The following is a 22,186-nucleotide window of genomic DNA, read 5'->3' as shown; positions in this document are numbered from 1 at the left end:
CGATGGACACCGAGGCTCCTTCCACAGTTTGGCTATTGTAGACATGCTGCTATAAACATCAGGATGCAGGTGTCCCAGCGTTTCATTGCACCTGAATCTTTGGGGTAAACCCCCAACAGTCAACACCAGGTTCTTGAATGAATGTGTGAATTCACCGGAATAGGATTCCCATGAAGAGGAATAGATCACTTGATGGGATGAGCACTGAGTGTTATACCATATGTTGGCAAATCGAACTTCAATTTAAAAAAAAAAAAGAGGAATAGATCTAAGGCAAAGACAATGACTTCTGCTTGTGGAACATTTCATATTTGGAGGACTGAATTGATCAAATAAGAGTTGGGAACTAAGCACTTGATATTAGGACAGAACAAGAGAAGAACACAGACTTCATTCTTGGTGAAGGTGACAGTCCCATGGACTGGATTAAATGGGTTCCTGCAGGGAAGAAGAAAGGACATGATTAGCCTCCAGCTGCTGATTGAAGAAACCAGAGGGAGTGGCTGGATCATAGAGCATATTCTGAGCACTGAAGACAATGTCCTTGAGCAAATGAACTACAACATACAGGTCAGGTGTATGACCATCTGCTGACAATTCACCAAACCAGGTACCAGGAAAATTGTCATTTGCTTACATAAGCATGAACTTGGTAAAAACACACCATAGGATCAATAAATTCTAATATTTACCTCCTCATCCAAAATTACTTGGAAAGCTCCCATGGTGGCAAATCTATTGAATAATGTTGGTGCAGGAGTTCAGTGTTGACAGAAAAGAAGTTTCTTCACATGGGGGAGGCAAAGATAGAAGCCCAGATATAAATGTCTAAGAATTGGTTCCTCTATTTCTTTCTATTTTTTGACAGTGTGGCGTGCTGTAAACGTAGAATCTGCAAAATGACATACATCATGCTTCTGTCATGGTAGCGATTAGAGCAGTCTTTCTTTAAGATTTTATTTCTTTATTCATGAGAGACACAGTGAGAGAGACAGAGACATAGGGAGAGAGAGAAGCAGGCTCTCTGTGGGGAGGCCCATGTTGGACTCGATCCCAGGACCCCAGGATCACCCCCAAGCCAAACACAGACGCTCAACTGCTGAGCTACCCAGGCGTCCCAGGCAATCTTTCTCTTATGACAACTTGAAGTAGTGCAACACAAGGCAATTTATGGCACAGTAGGTAAAAACTCTTATCTGGAAGCAAAACTGATGGAAAACTAACAATGAACGTTTATCCAAAATCACAGACCAATGAAGTGGTTCAAAGTGTGTAGGGTCTTCTCTGGGGTGAAAATAGTTGCCATTGATGTACATTCCTGAAACTCCTGAGATTGAAACACCACTCGAGTGTGAGATACAAAAGAATCAGGTACAATATACTGGAATCGCCGTCTCTAGAAATCAGATGAGAGATGTGAGAATAGACAGGGACCTGGTAAGTTACAGAAACCAGCTGGACTCAGGTCTTTGGGCCAGGGTGAGTGTGTGCTCTGCAACCAGCAGGGGGCGCGGTGGGACTGCCTTGTGGTCCCTACTCCACTGCTTACTGAGGACCATAGACACTAAGGAGCCTGGTCCTGGGGGCTGGGCCCTGTGCTCCCTGCTGGGGACTCAGGCCTGGCAGAGATTTCTGAGGTATGTCCAGTGTATAATCCTCTACAATGCACACGACAGCTTCTACCCACAGCCTGGAAAGAGTGCTCCCTGGTCCTCAGTGCTGAGGGAACTTCTGGGAGAAGAGGACTCTCCAAACAGAGAGGAACCAGGTAAGAGGAAAGAAATCAGCCTCCTGCACAGAACTGGCCATGTGTCAATGTGGACTCATCCCTGCTCTGGACGTGATCCTCATCTATGTGATTCTACAAGAGATATCACCTCAGTCCTGTCCCATGAACAGCCCAGGGATCTGTGCACAGACTCACTATGTGGAGCATGAATAGGGAAAAATGTGTCCTGTGGGGATGGGAGGCCACATAAGGGGACATCTGTCCTGGCCCTAAGGAACTTGACATTGGGCAGTGTAATGAGGAAGCAGGAGTTATCCCTAATGGACTCGTGTCACTATGTTGTACAATGCTGTGTCTAGGCCTAGACCCAGGGAGCACCCTTCACATGTTTCTGAGGGATAAGGGTTGATCAGAGCAGAAAACCTGCCACCTGATACTGCCTGTGTCAGGGCTCATAGCTGGGACCTCTCCACCCCTGTCCCATGCAGCCCCTCCCAGCCCTAGCCCTTTGTGTCTTAAGACACAGGGACTAGGGTCTTATTTGCATGGATGGCCCCTCCCTCTCTCAGAGGTTGAATAGGGGAAGGGAGAGATTAGAGGAGGTCTGCTCAGCTGTGAGTCCCCAGAAGGCAGGATCAATCACTGATGACCTCCAACATGGCCTGGTCCCCTCTCCTCCTCACACTCCTTGCTTACTGCACAGGTGACTGGATATGGGGAAAGGGGAAGGGATCCTGGGAGGGCACATGGGCTCTAATTTTTCCCCTTTTCTGTAGAAAAGAGCATCACCCTCTCTGTGTCTCTCCCCCTTGCAGGGTCCTGGGCCCAGTCTGTGCTGACTCAGCCGACCTCAGTGTCGGGGTCCCTTGGCCAGAGGGTCACCATCTCCTGCTCTGGAAGCACGAACAACATCGGTATTGTTGGTGCGAGCTGGTACCAACAGCTCCCAGGAAAGGCCCCTAAACTCCTCGTGTACAGTGTTGGGGATCGACCGTCAGGGGTCCCTGACCGGTTTTCCGGCTCCAACTCTGGCAACTCAGCCACCCTGACCATCACTGGGCTTCAGGCTGAGGACGAGGCTGATTATTACTGCCAGTCCTTTGATACCACGCTTGGTGCTCACACAGTGCTCTGGGCCTCGGGGGAAGTGAGACACAAACCTGCCATCCCCACTGTGATGGGGCTGCCGGTGCAGTCCTGAAAGTTTGGCCAAGTCAGTGCTTCTTTGTTTGTTTGATATAAACAGGCGTCTGAGACACCACCTCAAGGAATTTATCTATAATTTTTCCACATTCTCTTAAACTTCTCCTTGAAGCCTGTACTTGGGATCAAGATATTGTATGATTTTCTAAAATTGAGTACCGACTCCTGGGTGCCAAGGTCAGCTGCCCTGAGGACAGAGTCCATGACAGGTCAGGGCAGAAACAGGGACCCTGAATCCAGCTCTGAGTCAGGACACATCAGGAGTGTCCAATATGTGTCCTGCTACCAACAGCTCCATGAGTGGGCAGTCAAATCCTCATGTATTATGATGGCTGGACCTTCTGTGGACCCTGGTCCATTCTCTGCCTCCATGTCTGGCAGCTCTGGCTCTCTGGCCATTGCTGGGCTGAGCCAGGAGGATGAGGTCATGCTTCACTGCCCCTCCAGTGACAGCATTTCAAGGATCACATAGAATCTCAGGTCCTTGAGAACGGAGACCAGAAACCCCTTTGTCATCTGCTGGGAGGGGGAGGCCCCAGCAGCTGCTCTGTCTCAGTGTGTGGCTCCTGTGTCTGCTATTCCTGTTGCCAACATGGGTCCAAGTCCATGCAGGGCTACCACCTGGGTCTCAGTGCTACTCCTTCCCTTGTGACCCCAAAGACATTCACTGTATCATCTTCCTAGAAAAAGGCCTCAAAGAAAAAGAAAGGCCTCAAAGGACACAGAAAGGTCATCTCCCCTATCAGGTTGTGATACAGGGTCTCTTTCTGCTGAAATACATGGAATGGGCATGGCAGGACCAGGCTGATCACCTCCCATCTGACCTCTGAGGAATCCAGGATCTCCATCCTTGGTCATTTAGCTATTTCTAGAAGTTTCCAGATTCATGGAATCCTCTTACTCATCTTCAATATGATTGTCTGTTCTTTTTGCTCATTGAGTGATTGTTTCTGTCACTGATGCACCAATTCCAGAGTATCTATGTCTGAATCATAGATTTGGATCTTCTGACATAACTCCCTTTCCATTCTCATCAATGCTGAATCCTAACCAGGATTTTTTTTTGTTCACTTGCATCCTCTAATACTTGAAGAAAGATGTTGAGTTTATTTATTTAATTTTAAAGATTTTATTGATTTATTCATGAGAGACACAGAGAAAGATAGAGGCAGAGACACAGGCAGATGGAGAAGCAGGCTTCATGCATGGAGCCCAATTTCGGACTTGATCGTGGATTTCAGGATCATGCCCTGGGCTCAAGACAGGCGTTAAACTGCAGAGCCACCCAGGGATCCCCAAGATGTTGAGTTTAATGGTATTTAGGTCACATTTGCATATTCCTGAAATGGTAGAAATGTCTTCCCCCCCACCTCCCCATTAGCTATTTTCCTCGGTGTGAGACTGAGTTTTATGTGTCTGGGAGAGAGTATGTCATCATTGTAAAATTTCTCTGTTTCTATTTATGTGAATTTTATGAGGATTTTGCTTTCACATAGACAACAGTTCAATGTTCAGTTCAGTCATATTTCCTTCGTCGTTCAATGCCCAATTGCGACCTGAAATGCACTTGAGAACACCACCTGCTACCCAGTCTATCTCAGAGAGAAGACCCTGCTTTCACGTACAGGACGTGGTAGCCACCATGTGACCCCCTGCCCCAACCATGTGGGATACCAGAACTCCCACCTATTTCTACTCTGCACACATGAGCACCAAGAACTACATAGTCAGCATGATTAAGGTCTTTGTTCAGGTGACCAAATGTCAGAGAGGGCAACTGAGGATAGGACGCTTGTGATGGGAAGAATAACTGGGTGGTGTCCAGAGAGGAATGAGGAGGAGCTCCCTCAAATTGGAAGACTAAGGTGAGTGGCAGATGACAAGTTATTCAGTTCACAGGGGCTTCTCTGACCTGACAGGAGCCTGAGCTGTGAAAGGATCAATCTTCTCCCAGGTTCCCTATATCCATCCAGCTTCCTCATGCCCTCAGCCATTCACTCCAGAACATTCTGCAGGTTCCTCAGACAGCTCTCCTGTGGAGGGGCAGGGACTCAGTGCCGGGGAACCTGCAAGAGTCCAGGCAGAGGAAGTCCATTCTTTTTGCCTTAGATGGTCCTCTCTCATCTGCACTTTTTGCTTAACCTTCTTTCCTCTCCTGTGCATCTTCATACTTTTGACCTCCTATCCCTCTGGTATTGACTTGGTTCCCCAAACACTAATCACCTCCATTCTCAGAGGACAGGGTGGAAATCTCACCTTCACCTGGGATTCCATTAAGAACGTGTCTCTCATATATTAACAGGCCCAGAGTGATCCTATTCCTGAACCACAATTTTCTAAGACAGAGTTTCATAATTCTGTCTCCAACTTCTCCTTCTTATACTTGCCTTTGTCTAAGACCAGAAGTAGAGACGGACAAACATGTGGAGTAGATGTATGGGGATAGGCCACTACCTCATATGAAGAAGATGCATCTTCTCAAATGAACCTTAATTTTGTTGAAGGTCCATATATCTTCCCCAGAATCCTCATTCAGATCCTCCCTCACATGGATAGTTCAGAGGTGGGGCAGACCCACACATCTCAAGGGAGGACTGCTGGTTTTTGACAACCTCCTCCCCTAAGGACTCAGTTGGTCTCTGTCCTCCTCAACATGAATTACCCTTATTTTCACAATCTGATCTTTGTTATTCAAATATCAAATCCCATCTATACCGATATGTTTTAGATATTTATATACAATTCAGATATTACCACGTATTTGAAAATTATGTACTTTATGAATATCTGGCTCTTAGTCTAGAGACTCAATACTGAAGAATTTCTATAACTTCTTAATTTGAATCTGAAAAGTTTCAGCAGAGGAACATAGGAATCAATGAAATAAGGTATAATTGTCTGGGAAATAATTTATAACCAGAAACTTATAGGTTACTAACTGCACGATTCCAGCATAAATAGAAAAAAAAAAGATGCTTCATTGGAGTGAAATATGCTTTTTTTCTCCACCTTCAAATAATCCAACAGTCCTAGGTGTGTGTCAAATATTGAGGGGTATTCCCTGGATATCATTGTTCTCAGAAAAAGGGAATCATGGTCCAGTGAGGAGATGGGGGAGATGTTAGAGCCTGGAGGTGGGAGTGGGAGCTGGGGAACCAGCAGAGAAAGGCTGCTTGTAAGGAGGAGTGTGTCCTCTCCCAGGAGCCACATTCTGAGGAAGCAAAGAGCTAGAAGCATATATCTCTTCTCCTTCCTGCCAAAATCACTGGGTCAGGAACAAAGAGGGAAGCTCCTTCCTCACCGGACCTATTATTCTTTCATCTGCATCAATCAGAGAATTCTTGGTCCTTGTGAAATACATGTTTCACAAATGATTACATAGGTTCTAGAAAACATAAATCAGGTATTCCTCAAACTGCAAAAGAAGAAAAGCTTTAGGGTTTTCTATTTTCCCCATAAGAGGTGGAAGCAACACCCATTCTATTTAGTCATCTACTTTCTCCTGTGCATACAGTCAATCATGTGAGATTGCTTATTTTAAGGTCATGGATGCAGAGCTTTCTCCTTATTCTTTCTTGTTTCATTTCTTGTTCCTACTCTTCCAAAATAGGGAACAAACTCTATCATCAACCCTCAATGGGATTTATCTAGTATCTCCTACAGGAGTTCAAGTGGTAATGCCCTATAACAATCAGGTAGTTTTGTCTATATCAACAATGAAGAAGCCCAAAAAAGATACTAATAAGCAATTCTATTTAGGATAGCATCAAAAAGAATAAAACATTTAGGAGGGAATATAACCAGTAGGAAAAAAAAACTTGTGAACTGAAAACTACAAAAGATTACCAAAATATAAACAGATTTAAGTAAGTGAGAGGACACGGTGGCAATGGATTAGATGACTTAATATAGTGCAGCGACAACCACCATCATCCAAATACATCTACACACTCGGTGCCATCCTGCCATTTGTGTACTGTCCCCGGTTTAATCCCTCAATGGCCTCTGCTCATCCCCTCCTGTTCTCTGTTAGTCAAGATGTTGGACAATAACTGTTCATTGGATTCAGATCTTAGAAACACAACTCCAGTGAAATCCATGGAAGTCTGAACAAAACATCTAGATTAGGGTCCACTGTATGTAGAGTGCAGGTCCATGAGGGTTTGAGTGCAGGGGAGGTTGAAGAACCCCTCAGAAGTGAGGAGAGGTAATGTTAGTAATGTTCTCTAGATAGGAATCATCATGCTGAGTAAGTAATAGAATGAGCCTAAAAAATACTAAGTATATCAGGGACAAACAAATTAGAATTTCTGGCTAACACTCAAGGGAAAATTTGAACTCAGACAAGTCAGTAGGAGTGGAAGACACATTTCCCCTAATGGCATTATATTGTCATAGCAAATATAGGCTGAAAAGTCTTAGCACTGAGAGATGCACCCTGACAGGAAAATATATAGGCAACAACAGCAACAACAACAACAACAAAAAACAATGCTCAAATGAAAGAAGTCACATAGAAATATTACAAGGTGTGAACCACCTTAGCACTCTGAGAACTTTATGACATTTACTTGTTTCAAAATGATGATAGACTGATAAGGACCTCATGCACCTGGAAGAAGCAACTCAATGTCAGATAATTCTGAAATATCCAGTAATATGAGCACCACGCAATACATCATGTATTTAATAACTGAGGTCAGTAGTGATTTGAAAATAAGTGTCAGGGCCAAAGGCGAGAGGGGGCACCTCCTCATTCTCCTGTCCTGGGCAGTGACATTAAAATGATCCAATTGCACAGTCTGGACACCATCCTAGGAGTGTTGGATGGTGTCAGAGGGGATGGTGGGCTAAGGATGTTAGCGCAATAGGGGGAGCTGTCACATTTGTCCTGTGAGAAAAGACCTCTGGGCCAGACATCTAAGAAAATACACAAATTCTTGCAAACTGGGAAGGCAGTGTCCTCAGTGAAGTGTGATTGTGCTGCACAGGAGTCACTGGAGTCTCATGATTTCTCAGTTCTGACTCACTTTCCCAGACACATTTCATCCTCAATCCCCATGAAGTCCTTTTCAGAGCTGATGTTCAGGAAGGGGGAGATATCCCATATCTGGGCAAAAAAAAAAAAAAACATATCTCTGTTGAAAAAAAGAGAGAGAGAGAGAATCAACCACAATGAGATACCACCTCACACCAGTGAGAATGGGGAAAATTAACAAAGCAGGAAACCAAAAATGTTGGAGAGGATGTGGAGAAAGGGGAGCCCTCCTGCACCTTTGGTGGGAATGTGAACTGGTGCAGCCACTCTGGAAAACTGTGTGAAGGTTCCTCAAAGAGTTAAAAGTAGATCTTCCCTATGACCCAGGAATTGCCCTGCTGGGAATTTACCCCAATGATACAGGTGCAATGAAACACCGGGACACCTGCACCCCGATATTTATAGCAGCAATGTCCACAATAGCCAAACTGTGGAAGGAGCCTCAGTGTCCATGTAAAGATGAATGGATAAAGATGTGGTTTATGTATACAATGGAATATTCCTCAGCCATTAGAAACGACAAATACCCACCATTTGCTTTGACGTGGATGGAACAGGAGGGTAATATGCTGAGTGAAATGAGTAAATCGGAGAAGGACAAACAATGTATATTCTCATTCATTTGGGGAATATAAATAATAGTGAAAGGGAATAGAAGGGAAGGGAGAAGAAATGGTTAGGAGATATCAGAAAAGGAGACAGAACCAAAAGACTCCTAACTCTGGGAAATGAACTAGGAGTGATGGAAGGGGAGGAGGGCAGGGGGTAGTGGTGAATGGGTGGCGGGCACTGAGGGGGGCACTTGACGGGATGAGCACTGGGTGTTATTCTGTATTTTGGCAAATTGAACACCAATAAAAATAAATTTATTATTTAAAAAAAAAAAGAAACGACAAATACCCACCATTTGCCTCTACGTGGATGGAACAGGAGGGTATTATGCTGAGTGAAATAAGTCAATCGAAGGACAAACATTATATGGCCTCATTCATTTGGGGAATATAAAAAATAATGAAAGGGAATAAAGGGGAAAGGAGAATAAATGATTGGGAAATATCAGAAAGGGAGACAGAACATGAAAGACTCCTAACTCTGGGAAAGGAACTTGGGGTGGTGGAAGCGGAGGTGGGCGGGGGTTGGGGGTGACTGTGTGGCGGGTACTGAGGTGGGCACTTGACGGGATGAGCACTGGGTGTTATTCTGTATGTTGGCAAATGGAACACCAATACAAAATAAATTTATAATAAAAAATAATAATAAAATTAAGAAAAAAGAGAATCACCAGTATTGCTACCTGGGTCTAGGGTAAGAGATCCTTGAGGAGGGGAGGATGACAATGCCAACAGTGAGTCCTCAGGGAGCAGAGTTCTGGGGCTTCTCTGCCCTGTCCTGATTCTTCCTTTTACCTCCTCCCTCATCAAAAGGATTTCTTTTCAGTGATGAGGGAAAACATGCAGAGAGAGGTCATTTGTGTTCACTTGCTCCCATTATTTACACAGGATGGTCATCACCCCAGTCTTCCTGTTGCTTTATGGTCAAGCTCTTCTTCAGGGAGCTAACCTGGAATATGCTATACTGTCATCCATATAACTGATTTTCACTTAGAAAAAAAATATTCATATTTGCGTCTAATTTGTAATATATATATATTCATATTATAATTTGACATTATATTTCAAAAATATATAAGCATTAAACACATATGTTAAATGATGCCTGGGTGGCTCAGCAGTTAAGGGTCTACCTTTGGCTCCAGGTGAGATCCTGAAGTCCTGGGATCCAGTCCCACATCAGGCTCCCTGCATGGAGTCTGCTTCTGTCTCTTCCTATGTCTCTGCATCCCTGTCTCTCTGTCTCTCATGAATAAGTGAATAAAATCTTAAAAAAATAAACACATATGATAAATATATAATAAAATATTTTTAAAGACTTTATTATTAGAGCAAGAGAGAGAGTGTGTGGGGGAGGGCAGAGCGAGAGGAGAGAGAAATTTTAGCAGATAGCTGAACAGGTTATCAGGCTGAACAGGTAGCTGAGAACAGGGCTAGATTTCAGGTTCCTGGGATCATGATGAGAGTCAGTACCATAAGTGGGACACTTAACCAACTGAGCCACCTCGCACTCCAAAGGAAATACATTTTATCTAGCCTCTTTATTATCTAATGCCTATTATGATTCTCAAAAAAAATGTGAATCAATATTTGTAAGCAAAAAATGTCAATCAGATACAGGGCGACTCAAACAACAACACCAGCAATAAATAACACAGTAATACCCAAGATAATAAGGGAAACCTATGCAGAACTGTAATGACCTGTGGAGTTATGGGATATTCTGGGGACCTCTAACCTTTAACACGGGATTAAGATGGCTCTAGATTGGTAATCACCCCGGGCGCTGGCAGAGGACAACTCAGTGTCAGGTTATGCCGAAACCCCTATAGAGGTGACAAGTAGATGTGTGGAATTGAGGCCAAACCTCCTTAGTTCTGTCCTCAATCCATTGGGACTGAACAAAATGGCTTTTGTTTGGGAGCTGGTTTGTAGCATGTATGGATTCAGGCTGTGTGTTCTCTACGCCTCCAGATGAGATCGTCATAAGGACTTTTACTACCAATGTTGGTATCACTTCAGAGCAGTTATTTCTTCTTCAACAAGTCATTAGAAACACTGGTGTATTTCGCCAAACTCATAGGCAAAGATTATAGCAGCAGAACACAGAGACTTGGGGTTTCAGGAACATGGGAGCTGATGGAGAGCAGCTGGTGCCATGACTGGTATGGAACCACTTCTAGTATGACCTGCCTGACTGGAAAATGAGATGTTAAATGATGTTAAATACCTCTAAGAGAAGATGTGTCCCATTTTCTCTGAATAATGACAAAAATAAAGCCTAACAGAGGGATCCATGTGTGGCGCAGTGGTTTGGCGCCTGCCTTTGGCCCAGGGCACGATCCTGGAGACCCAGGATTGAATCCCATATCGGGCTCCCGGTGCATGGAGCCTGCTTCTCCCTCTGCCTGTGTCTCTGCCTCTCTCTCTCTCTCTGTGACTATCATAAATAAATTAATTAATTAAAAAAAAAACGAACAGAGAAAATCAATAAACCAGAAACAATATATTTCAGATAAATTGCCAATCTTCTGGAGAGTTGGGCAGTCATAAATACACAAATACAGATATATATAAGAAGGAAAGAAAGAAAGGAAAGAGAGACAGAAAAAGAAAGAAAAAAGGAAGGAAGGTTAGAAGTGATACAATGAACTTCTCAAAGCACAAAAAAAAACCTCAATAAAGAGTAAGTTAAAGACATTACTAGATATTTCACAAAAGGAGATAGGCAGATGGAATTTAAATGTGTGACATTGTGTTCCATATTATATATCATTAGGGAAAAGCAAATGCAATCATGAATGAGTTACCATTGCACACCAATCAGAATGGCCAAAATCCAGTAGACTGGCATCAGATAGATTATGTACAGAGAAAGAATAATTTAAAATAGCACCAAGAGGCACGGTTCCCCACCCATATGCTCAGTGATATGTCATGTTAATATGACACATCTTCCCAATGATGCACAAAGAACATCAATGCACCTCTGTGCTTTTCTTGGCACAAATTGATAATATTAGCGTAATCATGAGAAAACCTCAGATAGGGCAGCCCGGGGGGCTCAGCGGTTTAGCGCCGCCTTCAGCCCAGGGTGTGATCCTGGAGACCCAGGATCCAGTCCCACGACAGGCTGCCTGCATGGAGCCTGCTTCTCCCTTTGCCTGTGTCTCTGCGCCCCTCTCTCTGCCTCTCTCATGAATAAAGAAATAAAACCTTAAAAAAAGAAAACATCATATAAACCCATACTCAGGGATATTTTACAAAATACCACACCAGGTGTCTCCAAATTCCCAAAATCAAGAACAGGGAAAGACTGGAAACTCATATATTGGAGGATTTTAGTATCTCCTGATGAATAGATGCAATGTTGTTAGTTGGATTGATTGCAGGAAAAACAGTGTTAAAATAAATAAATAAATAATAAATAAATAAATAATAAACAAATAAATAAACTTTGAAATGTAGATAAAGTCTGTAATTTTGCAAAATGATCAGAACACCAGTAAGTAATTGATTTTACAAACGATTCATAACAATACAAAATGTTACCATTCAGAAAAGCTTGGTGAAACGTAGTGATCTCTATCCCGTATTTGCATTTATTTCTGGAAATATAAAATTATTACAGAAAAAAATTTCTACATACAATACATAATGGAAAAAAGGAATGAAAATTTCTTCCCTCCACTCCTCACATTTAAGATCAGAAAGCCAGACGTCTGTGCTCTACTGGTTTCCACACAGCCTATAAAACTTTTCACATTGAGTTCTTGGTTATGGAATGTATTTACTTTTTATTATGCTGTAAATAGTAATATAAAAAAAATAATCATGTTCCTTGTCTTTTATGAGTCAAGATAAATCACCTCCATCACAGCAGCTCAGGAGGATACCCAGCATCCTAGCACTGGAAGAAAGCAGACATCAGACACCAGAGGATCCCTAGTTCTGGACAGTAGGAAGTGCTCCTATTCATACATGCTCTCTCTTACAGCTGAAATGTTCTGACACACTACAACAAACAAATACAGGAAGTCTCTGAAGGTAGAAAGAAAATGAAGACTTCAAACAAATTGAGGAAAACACAACAGCATGTACCCTGGTTCCTTTTCTTATTATGTTGCCCACATGTAAGACAAGATCCTGTAGGTTCCTCCAACCAAGAAACATTCAAAGGCTGAGATCCAGAAAATCAAACCAGAAAACACTAAAACTTCAAAAGCACCAACTCCTCTGGTCAGAGGATATTGAGATAAGTTGGCCTGAGTGGAGGGAATATTTGGGTAAACCTGTCCACCACTTGCACACACTAATGAATCCCCAAACTGTGCCTCATGCAGGGTTCACATTATTGCTCAGCAGAGACATGGCGTCCATATCCTCCTGGCAGAAGCAGGCAGTGCCCCAATACCCACCCGCCATGGTGTCAGTGACTCAGGAGATAGCTAAGCCTCCATCGCATGGGATCATCAACTATGGGCAATGCAGGCTTAGATGACTAGTTTGCACTCCAGTTTTTCCCACCTATGATATTGGCAGGTCCTGGGTAGCTCATCTGAAGCCCATTGATCCGGAGAGAGAATGAATGCAGTGCACAAGGCAAAGCTGGTTTGTTGTCATATACCCAATGCTGGTGACTGTCTGAACTCTGGGGAACTGAGACTGGGCTCTCCCTGAGCATGAAAATACTGAATTTTGATGCAGGAGGCAAGGGAGCTGGACCTGCATTTGATCCTCCACTCCCTGGTGTCAGTGAGGACAAGGAATGCAGTGGGGAGCAGAGGATCCACTCCCTGAAGGAAAGGAACTCCATTCAGTCCTGTGCATCCCACCCTGAGGTTGGCAGGGCCCAGCAAAGAGCTTGTCCCACAACCCCCCACCTGATGGGAGCTGGGAAGTGGCAATCACTGCCCCACCTTCTCCAGCAGAGAGTAAGCAGCAGAATGCTAAGCATTTTCACTTGAGTCACCTGGAAGCTGACACAAACACCCTTCACCTGCTGAGGCACCTCAGCAGGAGGATCATTTGTTTGAAGAAAAATAACTGAGGACCAAGCATCTCATTATATAATAACCATAATATCCAGGGTCCAATAAAAAATATGATATGTCAAGAACCACTAAAATAAAATCCTGAATGAGAAAGGTGAATTGAATGACACCAACACTGAGGTTACTCACATGCTGTAATTATTGGACAGGTAGTCTTAGGCAACTATCATAGAATCCATGTGGTGTAAAATTACACTCTTCAAACAAATGGAAAAAATAGAAATGCAGAAATTAAAGAGAAATCATCAAAACAAACCAAATGGAAATTTTAGATCTGAAAAAGATAACAGAAGTCATCGAAAAAAAAAGGAAAATCTCCAGAGGGACTCAAGAGTAGGTAACACTTCTTATTTGTTTGTTTTCTGGCTTATTTGTTGAAACCAAAAATGGGCTCCATTCCCTCTGTGCAGTTCCCACCACCTTGACTGATCTGCTGAGGCTGTCAGCAGGGGGCGCTGTGCACCTGCTCAGAGCTGGCCAGGCCTGAAACCCACTGAAATGGTTCCACCTGCCTGGGCCCTGCACTGGTGCTCACTGCCAGAGGGAAAGATGACAGCAGCTGTCTCCTCCCAGGGGACAAACCCATAGCTCTCACCCACCCCGGAAATCCTCCCTGGATGGAAGCTATTAGCTGAGCTGAGGATCCAGATTCCGATGGCATTGTGGGCTCCTATTTGCACAATATACCACCAAGCATCCCCTTCATCCCTAGAGCTGAGGAAGAGATAAAAGAAACATCCCAAATACAAATCAAAACGAAACTGAGATATGACCTCCCTCCAGTCATAACAGCTAACAGAAACAACATAGGAAATAGCAGGTGTGGGCAAAGATGCAGAGAAAGGGGAAACGTCTTGCACTGTTGATGGGTGTGCAACCTTGTGTAGCTCCTTTGGAAAACAATTTGGAGGCCACTCAAAGGTTAAAAATAGAAATGCTCTGATTCAGCAATTATCCACCTAGGAATTTATGCAAAGAATACAAAAACACTAATTTAAAGGATACATGCACCCTGAGGTTCATAGTAGCATCCAACAATACCCGAATTATAGTGTGAGCCCAACTAATAAATGGTAAAGGAGTATATGTATGTATGTATGTATCTATGTATGTATGTATATATACTATTACTCAGCCATAAAAAAAGAATGAAATATTATCATTTACAAAGACGTGGTGGAGCTAAAGACTATAATGCTAAGTGAAATAAATCAATGAGAGAAAGACAAATATATAATTTCACTCATGTAGAATTTAAGAAATGAAACAAAATATCATAGGGGAAAAAGTGAGGAAAACAAGAAACAAACCCTTAACTCAAGAGAACTGACTAATGCTTACCAAATGGAAGGTGGGTGGAGGGATGGGTTACAAAGGTGGTGGGGATGAAGGAGTGCACTTGTGATGAGCACTGGCTCATTTATTTAAGTCTTGAATTACTAAGTTGCACTCCTATTACACATTGTGTTAGATATTTGGGATATAAAGAAAAACTTAAATAGAAAAGAGACATCCCAGAGACCAGAGCCAGTTTTAAGGCCAGGGAATCTGTGGAAATTCCATACCATGATTTTGACTCCTCTCCTTCTCCTCCCCCTCCTCACCCACTTCCCCAATTCATGGAGATTTGAGAGGGATCCTTAGGAGGGATCCATCTGTCTTTCTTCTCCATTCCTAAAAAGGGTCTATTTTCATTTCAGGGACCAATTCTCAGGTCATGGTGACTCAGGAGACTTCATAGCCATGTCCCCAGGAGGGACAGTCACTTTCAACAATGCCTCCAGCACAGGACACTATCCATACTGGATCCAGGAAAAGATTGGCCAAGTCTAGGCCATTTATTTATAATAAAAACAACAAATACTGATTTCTCAGACTCCTTTCTTGGGAGCAAGTCTGACGTGACAATCTCCTGGTCCCCAGCCTGAGGCCGAGACTGAGTACCCCTGGGGCTACACTATAGTGGTGCTGGGCCCAGTGAGAAACCAAGATGAGGAAGGGACACATACACTTTGTTTCATCCAGTGAAACATGGGTGATACAAATATCATGTGATTACTGACATCTCATGGCCAAACACCTGAGCCCAGAGCAGTATAAATGCAGACTGACCATGGGGAGATGGGCATTGGGAAGGGTCTGGACTGATTTCCATCCCTGTGTGAGTCCTAACATTGAATTAATGTATGAGTAACTCAGGAGGCCTTAGTTCACTAAAAGACAAATTCAGGTATTTTGTATTACAAAATGTCTATAGGATCAGAACTATAGATTGAGGCTAAATACATTTCCTCTAGGAAAAAAAAAAAGGAACGTTAAGAGTCTTCCTTTACAGCTAAAGAATGAAAAATGGAAAAATCCTTATTTTGTATTTTCTTAATGTTCACTTTATTGGGTTGCATTTCAGTGCAATGCAACTGTGTTGCGTATTTAAAAATAGTAATAATAATCTTAAGAAAAAAAGGGGACGCGTGCTTGGCTCAGCAGTTGAACTCATGAGTTCGGCCCTGGGCTTGATCCTGGATTCCTGGTATGGAGTCCCATGTCAGGCTCTCTGCATGGAGCCTGTTTTTCCCAGAGTCTGTGCCCCTGCCTCTCTCTGTGTGTCTCCCTTGAATGAATAAATATAAACTTATAAATAAATTAATTAATTAATTTAAAAACCACATAGGGATAATTATAAGCCTTTTTGGAAAGGATTCATCTTTCCTAATATCCTCACTTAAATTGTATCCTACCAAAGAATATATGTTGAAATTGTAGACCTCAGGACTTAAGAATATGACCTTATATGGAAAAGGGATGCTGCAGATGTAATTAGTACAGATGAAGGGGGTGTGGTGATCTCCTAATTCAATTGATTCCTGTGCTTGTAACATGACACTCAGATGGAGACAAGGAGGGATCCCTGGGAGGGTGGAGACAGAGATTGTGGTTCTGCAGCTGCAGACAGGGAACCCCAAAAATTTTCCTCAAATTTCTTACAGTTATGGAGAGGCAAGAAGGACTTCTCTGCAGGTTCCAGACAGATCATGGCCACTCCCTACAAAGTGTGGAGTTGCGTATGAACAGCAGAAATGCATTTTTATTGTTTTAAGCCACTTATTTTGTGGTGCTTTTTAATGGCAGCCTTAGAAATATAATATAATCTAAAAATCAATTTATAGATCTCGGAAGTGTCACTAGTAAGTGGATTACAACTGAACAATGAAATTATTTCTCAATTATAAAATTGGAAGTTATTAAGTTTCACTTTATCCACTGCAATTGTTTGCTCATATAGGATACCTCAAACTTTGATGATGACAGTATGAATTGGCAATCAATTTTGGAACATAAATTTTGAATACTTATCAAATATTAAATATATATATGACCTGCATCACCGTTACAATTTTATTATGTTCTTTGCTTTTCTACCATGTTATTGTATTTTATTTTATTTTATTATTTTATTATTTTTTTACATATTTTTTATAAATTTATTTTTTATTGGTGTTCAATTTGCAAACATGTAGAATAACACCCAGTGCTCATCTAGTCAAGTGCCCCCCTCAGTACCCATCACCCAGTCACTCCCACCCCCTGCCCACCTCCCTTTCTACCACCCCTTGTTTGTTTCCCAGAGTTGAGTCTCTCATGTTCTGTCTCCCTTTCTAATATTTCTCACTCATTTTTTCTCCTTTCCCCTTTATTCCCTTTCACTATTTTTTATATTCCCCAAATGAATGAGACCATATAATGTTTGTCCTTCTCTGAAAGAAGATGTGGTCTATGTATACAATGGAATATTACTCAGCCATTAGAAATGACAAATACCTGCCATTTGCTTCGAGTGGATGGAACTGGAGGGTATTATCTTGAGTGAAATAAGTCAACCGTTACAAATTTTTGAAGTCAATTCTAATGAAAATTATCTAGTTAATACACTCCAAGATAAATATACAGGTACATCTAGTTAAGACATGTTACAATAACAAATAATTGAAACCAAAATGAATATCCCTCTGTGGAAAAGTCGTGAAATTATGGTATATTATCCTATGAATAAATGATGAACTATGAATCAAAATGAGAGCATCCTAATGCTTGTCAAGAATCCTAATGCTTGTCAAAAATCAGTGATTAGGGAATCCCTAGGTGGCACAGTGTATTAGCACCTGCCTTCGGCCCAGGACTTGATCCTGGAGTCCCAGGATCCAGTCCCACATCAGGCCCCCTGCTGGAGCCTGCTTCTCCCTCTGCCAGTTTCTCTGCCTCTCTCTCTGTTTGTCTCTCATGAATAAATAAATTAAATCTTTAAAAAATATTTTAAAAAATTCAGTGATTATGTTTTTTAAGGAGCAATGGAACTACAGAAAAAAAATAAGATTATGTTATGTAATATATATGTGTTGTGTAGGTGTGTGTGTATATAAAATACTAGAACAAATCTAAGACAGTTTTATCAGTTATGCCTTCAGGAAGTAAGTGGCAGCGAAACTGAGGGTGCATTGGTATCATATTAATTCTTGTAAAAGATTTTATTAATTTATTTAAGATAATGAGTGAGTGAAAGAGGAGGATGAGGGAGATGATCAGAGGGAGGAGGAGAAGCAGACTCCCTACTAAGCGAGGAGCCCAGTGCAGGGCTCTATCCAGGATTTCTGGGATCATGATCTGAACTGAAGGCAGACACTTAACCTACTGAGCCAACAAGGCTCTGCATATCAATTTTATAGACCATTTAGAGCAATGTTATTTAATATCAACCTTTGTACTGAGCAAAATTACACAAGTAGGCCAAAAATATCTTAAACGTATCAACAAGTCCTTACAAAATAATTGTTGTAAGGGTAATATCCACAGAAGTAACCAAGAACAAAGGACGTGTCATCCCTGAATGCATGATACACTCATTGCCAAGACAGGTACATGAGGGCTGGTGAACCTAACAGGGGATCATGCCAAAAACAACAAAAACCAAGTAAGTCAGCTTATAAGGGTAACCCAAGTAGAAATATTACCCAGGTTGAAACAATGGGTTTCTCTAGAGACTTTAAATCTTGAGCTCACTTTAAGTGCATTAAATCCCAATAATGATGCCAGGGACATGGCCTGTGCAAACTACAATGTCAGGAAATACTGAAACATACTGTGACATAAATATTCCAGTTAGCTGTCTAAATGACGGCCTTGATGCCCTGGAAAAATTAACAGCTCAATCCCACAGCTGACCTGCTCATTCTACTATTCTGGGTGGTGACATCAGAGGTCCAACTGCAAAGATCAGAGGCCATTCTAGGAGGGCTGGGAAGGTTGATACAGGCTGGGGGACATGGTGTCTGAGGCCAGCAGGGGCAGCGAGTGGGCTGCTCCTGGGAGTCAGGGTCTGAGTGAGGAAGACCAGGAACATCTATCACTGGCCCCTGCACCCTAGAGCAAGCAGGGTCCTCCCTGTGGGTGACTTTTCTACACCTAAGGCCTTGGAGCCACAAGAGCTCTCAGCTCTGAATCACACAGGCCTCATGATTTGTCCTCTACTATGTCATGGAGTAACCTGTCCAGACATTATTTCCATTGAATGATAGATGGACAGGACAATCATACAATACAATTATCAGGAGAACACGAAGGGGAATGTCATTCAAAATGCTCCCTAAGCATCACTTGTTCACACAATGTCCTACTCATTTCTGATAAAGAGACATCCCTGTTCAGCTCCCCGTGGTACTGCAACAGGGTCCATGATTAACTGAGAGGAGACCACTGCCCCTAACTCTGTCACAGGGGATCTGAGATTCCCAGTGTCCTCACTGCTGGGAGAGGCACCACTAAGACCCTCCAAGACAGAAGAGGGAATGTCACTGGGGAGGGAAGAAAATGTTCCAGGGATGGGTTAGATTTGAGGTGAAGTAGATATGAGGCCATGGGGTGGGAACACGTCCATCTCCTCATTCAGCTCTCAGGCTTTGCAGAGAAGAAGCTTGGGACAGAGGTCACTAGAGACAGTATGGTGGTCATTTTCTAAAAGATGTCCTCCTGATACCCAGTGTCTAAGGTCACCTTGCAGTCACTTATGCGTGTGAGGTCCCAGAGTCTGCTCATTTCAAAGCCTTCCAGGGGACATGCTGGTGACTCTAGGGCAGAGAGAGAAGAAGCTGATTTGCATGAAGTGCCTTCTTAACCTCATAGGACAGGAGACATGAAAAGGTCCAGGGACACCCCATTCCATCCCAGGAGACTGAGGAAGCTGCAATCCGTGAGGGTGCCCACCATGGCTTGGACGGTGTTTCTACTTGGGCTCCTTGCGTATGGCTCAGGTCAGGGAAAAGACTTTGCATCTGTGGGGAGCACATAAAACAGGGACTCATGTGACCCTTGTTTCCCATATCAACACCTTTCTCTCCTTTTGATTTTAGGAGCAGATTCTCAGACTGTGGTCACCCAGAAGCCATCACTCTCAGTGTCTCCAGGAGGGACAGTCACACTCATATGTGGCCTCAGCTCTGGGTCAGTCTCTACAAGTAATTACCCTGGCTGGTACCAGCAGACCCAAGGCCGGGCTTCTCGCACAATTATCTACAGCACAAGCAGCCGCCCCTCTGGGGTCCCTAATCGCTTCACTGGATCCATCTCTGGGAACAAAGCCGCCCTCACCATCACAGGAGCCCAGCCTGAGGACGAGGCTGACTATTACTGTTCCTTGTATATGGGTAGTTACACTGACACGGTGATTTAGATCTATGGGGAAGTGCAGCCAAAATCTCTTTATGGGCTCAGAAAGGCTCAGCTTTAAAGGCAGGAGAGAAAGTGAGATGTGAAAGGGTCAACACCACCATGGGAAGTGAAGATCCCTGGTCCCATTCTCCTGTTCAGTGGTTCATGACAATAACCCAATTTATCTCTCCCAGGGTGTGTCCATCTCTCCAAAGTGACCTTCCAAGACTGTGCTTTCTTCCTCCTTCTCTGTCTAAATGTTGAGGAGTGGGGCTTCCCTTCCATTTTACGTAAACCAGTACTGAGACCCAATCTACAGTTTCAATATGGTCTATTAAACATAGAGCCTTGGGATCCCTGGGTGGCGCAGCGGTTTGGCGCCTGCCTTTGGCCCAGGGCGCGATCCTGGAGACCTGGGATCGAATCCCGCGTCGGGCTCCTGGTGCATGGAGCCTGCTTCTCCCTCTGCCTGTGTCTCTGCCTCTCTCTCTCTGTGTGACTATCATAAATAAATAAATAATTAAAAAAAATAAACATAGAGCCTTGGTAGATCTCATTTTATTCACTAAATTGATGATGAGGACCAAATTAATATTTTCATCATGTGGAGCTTGATAAAGCTGTAATCCTCCATGTTATACCTCTAAATCTGAAACCACTGTCAGTGTTCATAGATGTGTATTTAACAAGCATTCCAAGAGATTTGTATGGAAGTTAGTGTTACGAAGCATCTATTATTGTATTAACATGAAATTATTTCTGAAAATATACCCTTAAATGCAAAGAGAGTAACATCTCTAACATAATCATTCCCACATTCCACTAACGATCCAACCACACTGAGAAACAGATTCAAAATTGCAATCCATTTGTGGTCACAACAGCCTGCTTTGGAGCAGTGCATGCTGTGACATGAAGAAGCGAAGGACCATACGTGACCAGTAGATGTGAATGTGTAATTCGGTCTGGAGACTGTACGATTTGAGCATCATGGTTCCTGATGACCATTGGCTCTCAGGGAAATATCAAGAGACCTAGGATAGTGTAATTATTACCTGTTTGATGGTTTCTTCTAAATAATTTTTGCAACACTTGCCATTATACTAGGATGGTTTCTATTTATTTTGCTTTAAAATACATTATATTTATTAAATATTAGTAAAACAATCTCATTTGTAATAAAATTAATATTTTAGTTCTTTTCACATCAACAATAATATTAGAGGCACATGTGTGGCTCAGTTGGTTAAGCATCTGTCTTCATTTTTTAAAAAGGTTTTATTTATTTGTTCATGAGAGAGACACACAGAGAGAAAGATGCAGAGACACAGGCAGAGGCTGAAGAAGGGCTCCATGCAGGGATCCGGAAGCCCAGGATCATGTCCTGGGCCAAAGGCTGGCATTAAACCACTGAGCCACCCAGGAATCCCCAAGCATCTGTCTTTAGCTCAGATCTTGATCTTGGTGTTCTGGGATTGAGCCCCACATTGAGCTGCGTTCTCAGGTTTGAGCCTGCTTCTCCCTTGGCCTCAGCCTGCCTCTCCTCCTGATTCTGTGAACTCTCTGAGGTCAGAGATCACTCTGACAAATACGTAAACAAAATATTAAAAATAAAAATAAAAAATAAACAATGATATTAAACATAAAGGAAAACTACAGCCAGATAAAGCGGAGCCATGGAAATAATTTATGCACTGTAAATTATGTTTAAAGAATGAGGAGTTGCTTCATTTAACTCATGCTGGCCAGCACTTGCACCAAATTATGTGTTCATATCGGCTGCTGACATCCTCAACACAAAGATAACTCCAGGGACAAAGGCTTCTCTAGATAATTCCTTCAAACATTTAAG

General features: G+C 42.8%; 2 gene segments (V, D, J or C); both read left to right on the top strand.

Moving 5' to 3' along the window:
- The first annotated feature begins 2,284 nt into the window (after positions 1–2,284).
- On the top strand, positions 2,285–2,930 carry LOC119878461. The segment is given in 2 exon segments: positions 2,285–2,432; positions 2,545–2,930. Coding segments are annotated over 2 exon segments (444 nt in total).
- Positions 2,931–19,819: 16,889 nt separating this feature from the next.
- LOC119878460 lies at positions 19,820–20,356 on the top strand. The segment is given in 2 exon segments: positions 19,820–19,937; positions 20,037–20,356. Coding segments are annotated over 2 exon segments (438 nt in total).
- Positions 20,357–22,186: the final 1,830 nt, after the last annotated feature.

Source organism: Canis lupus, unplaced genomic scaffold, assembly GCF_011100685.1.
Source record: "Canis lupus familiaris isolate Mischka breed German Shepherd unplaced genomic scaffold, alternate assembly UU_Cfam_GSD_1.0 chrUn_S1648H1841, whole genome shotgun sequence".
Taxonomy (NCBI): Eukaryota; Metazoa; Chordata; class Mammalia; order Carnivora; family Canidae; genus Canis; species Canis lupus.
Note: the sequence above shows the minus strand (reverse complement) of the source record. Positions and strands in the feature narration are given on the sequence as shown.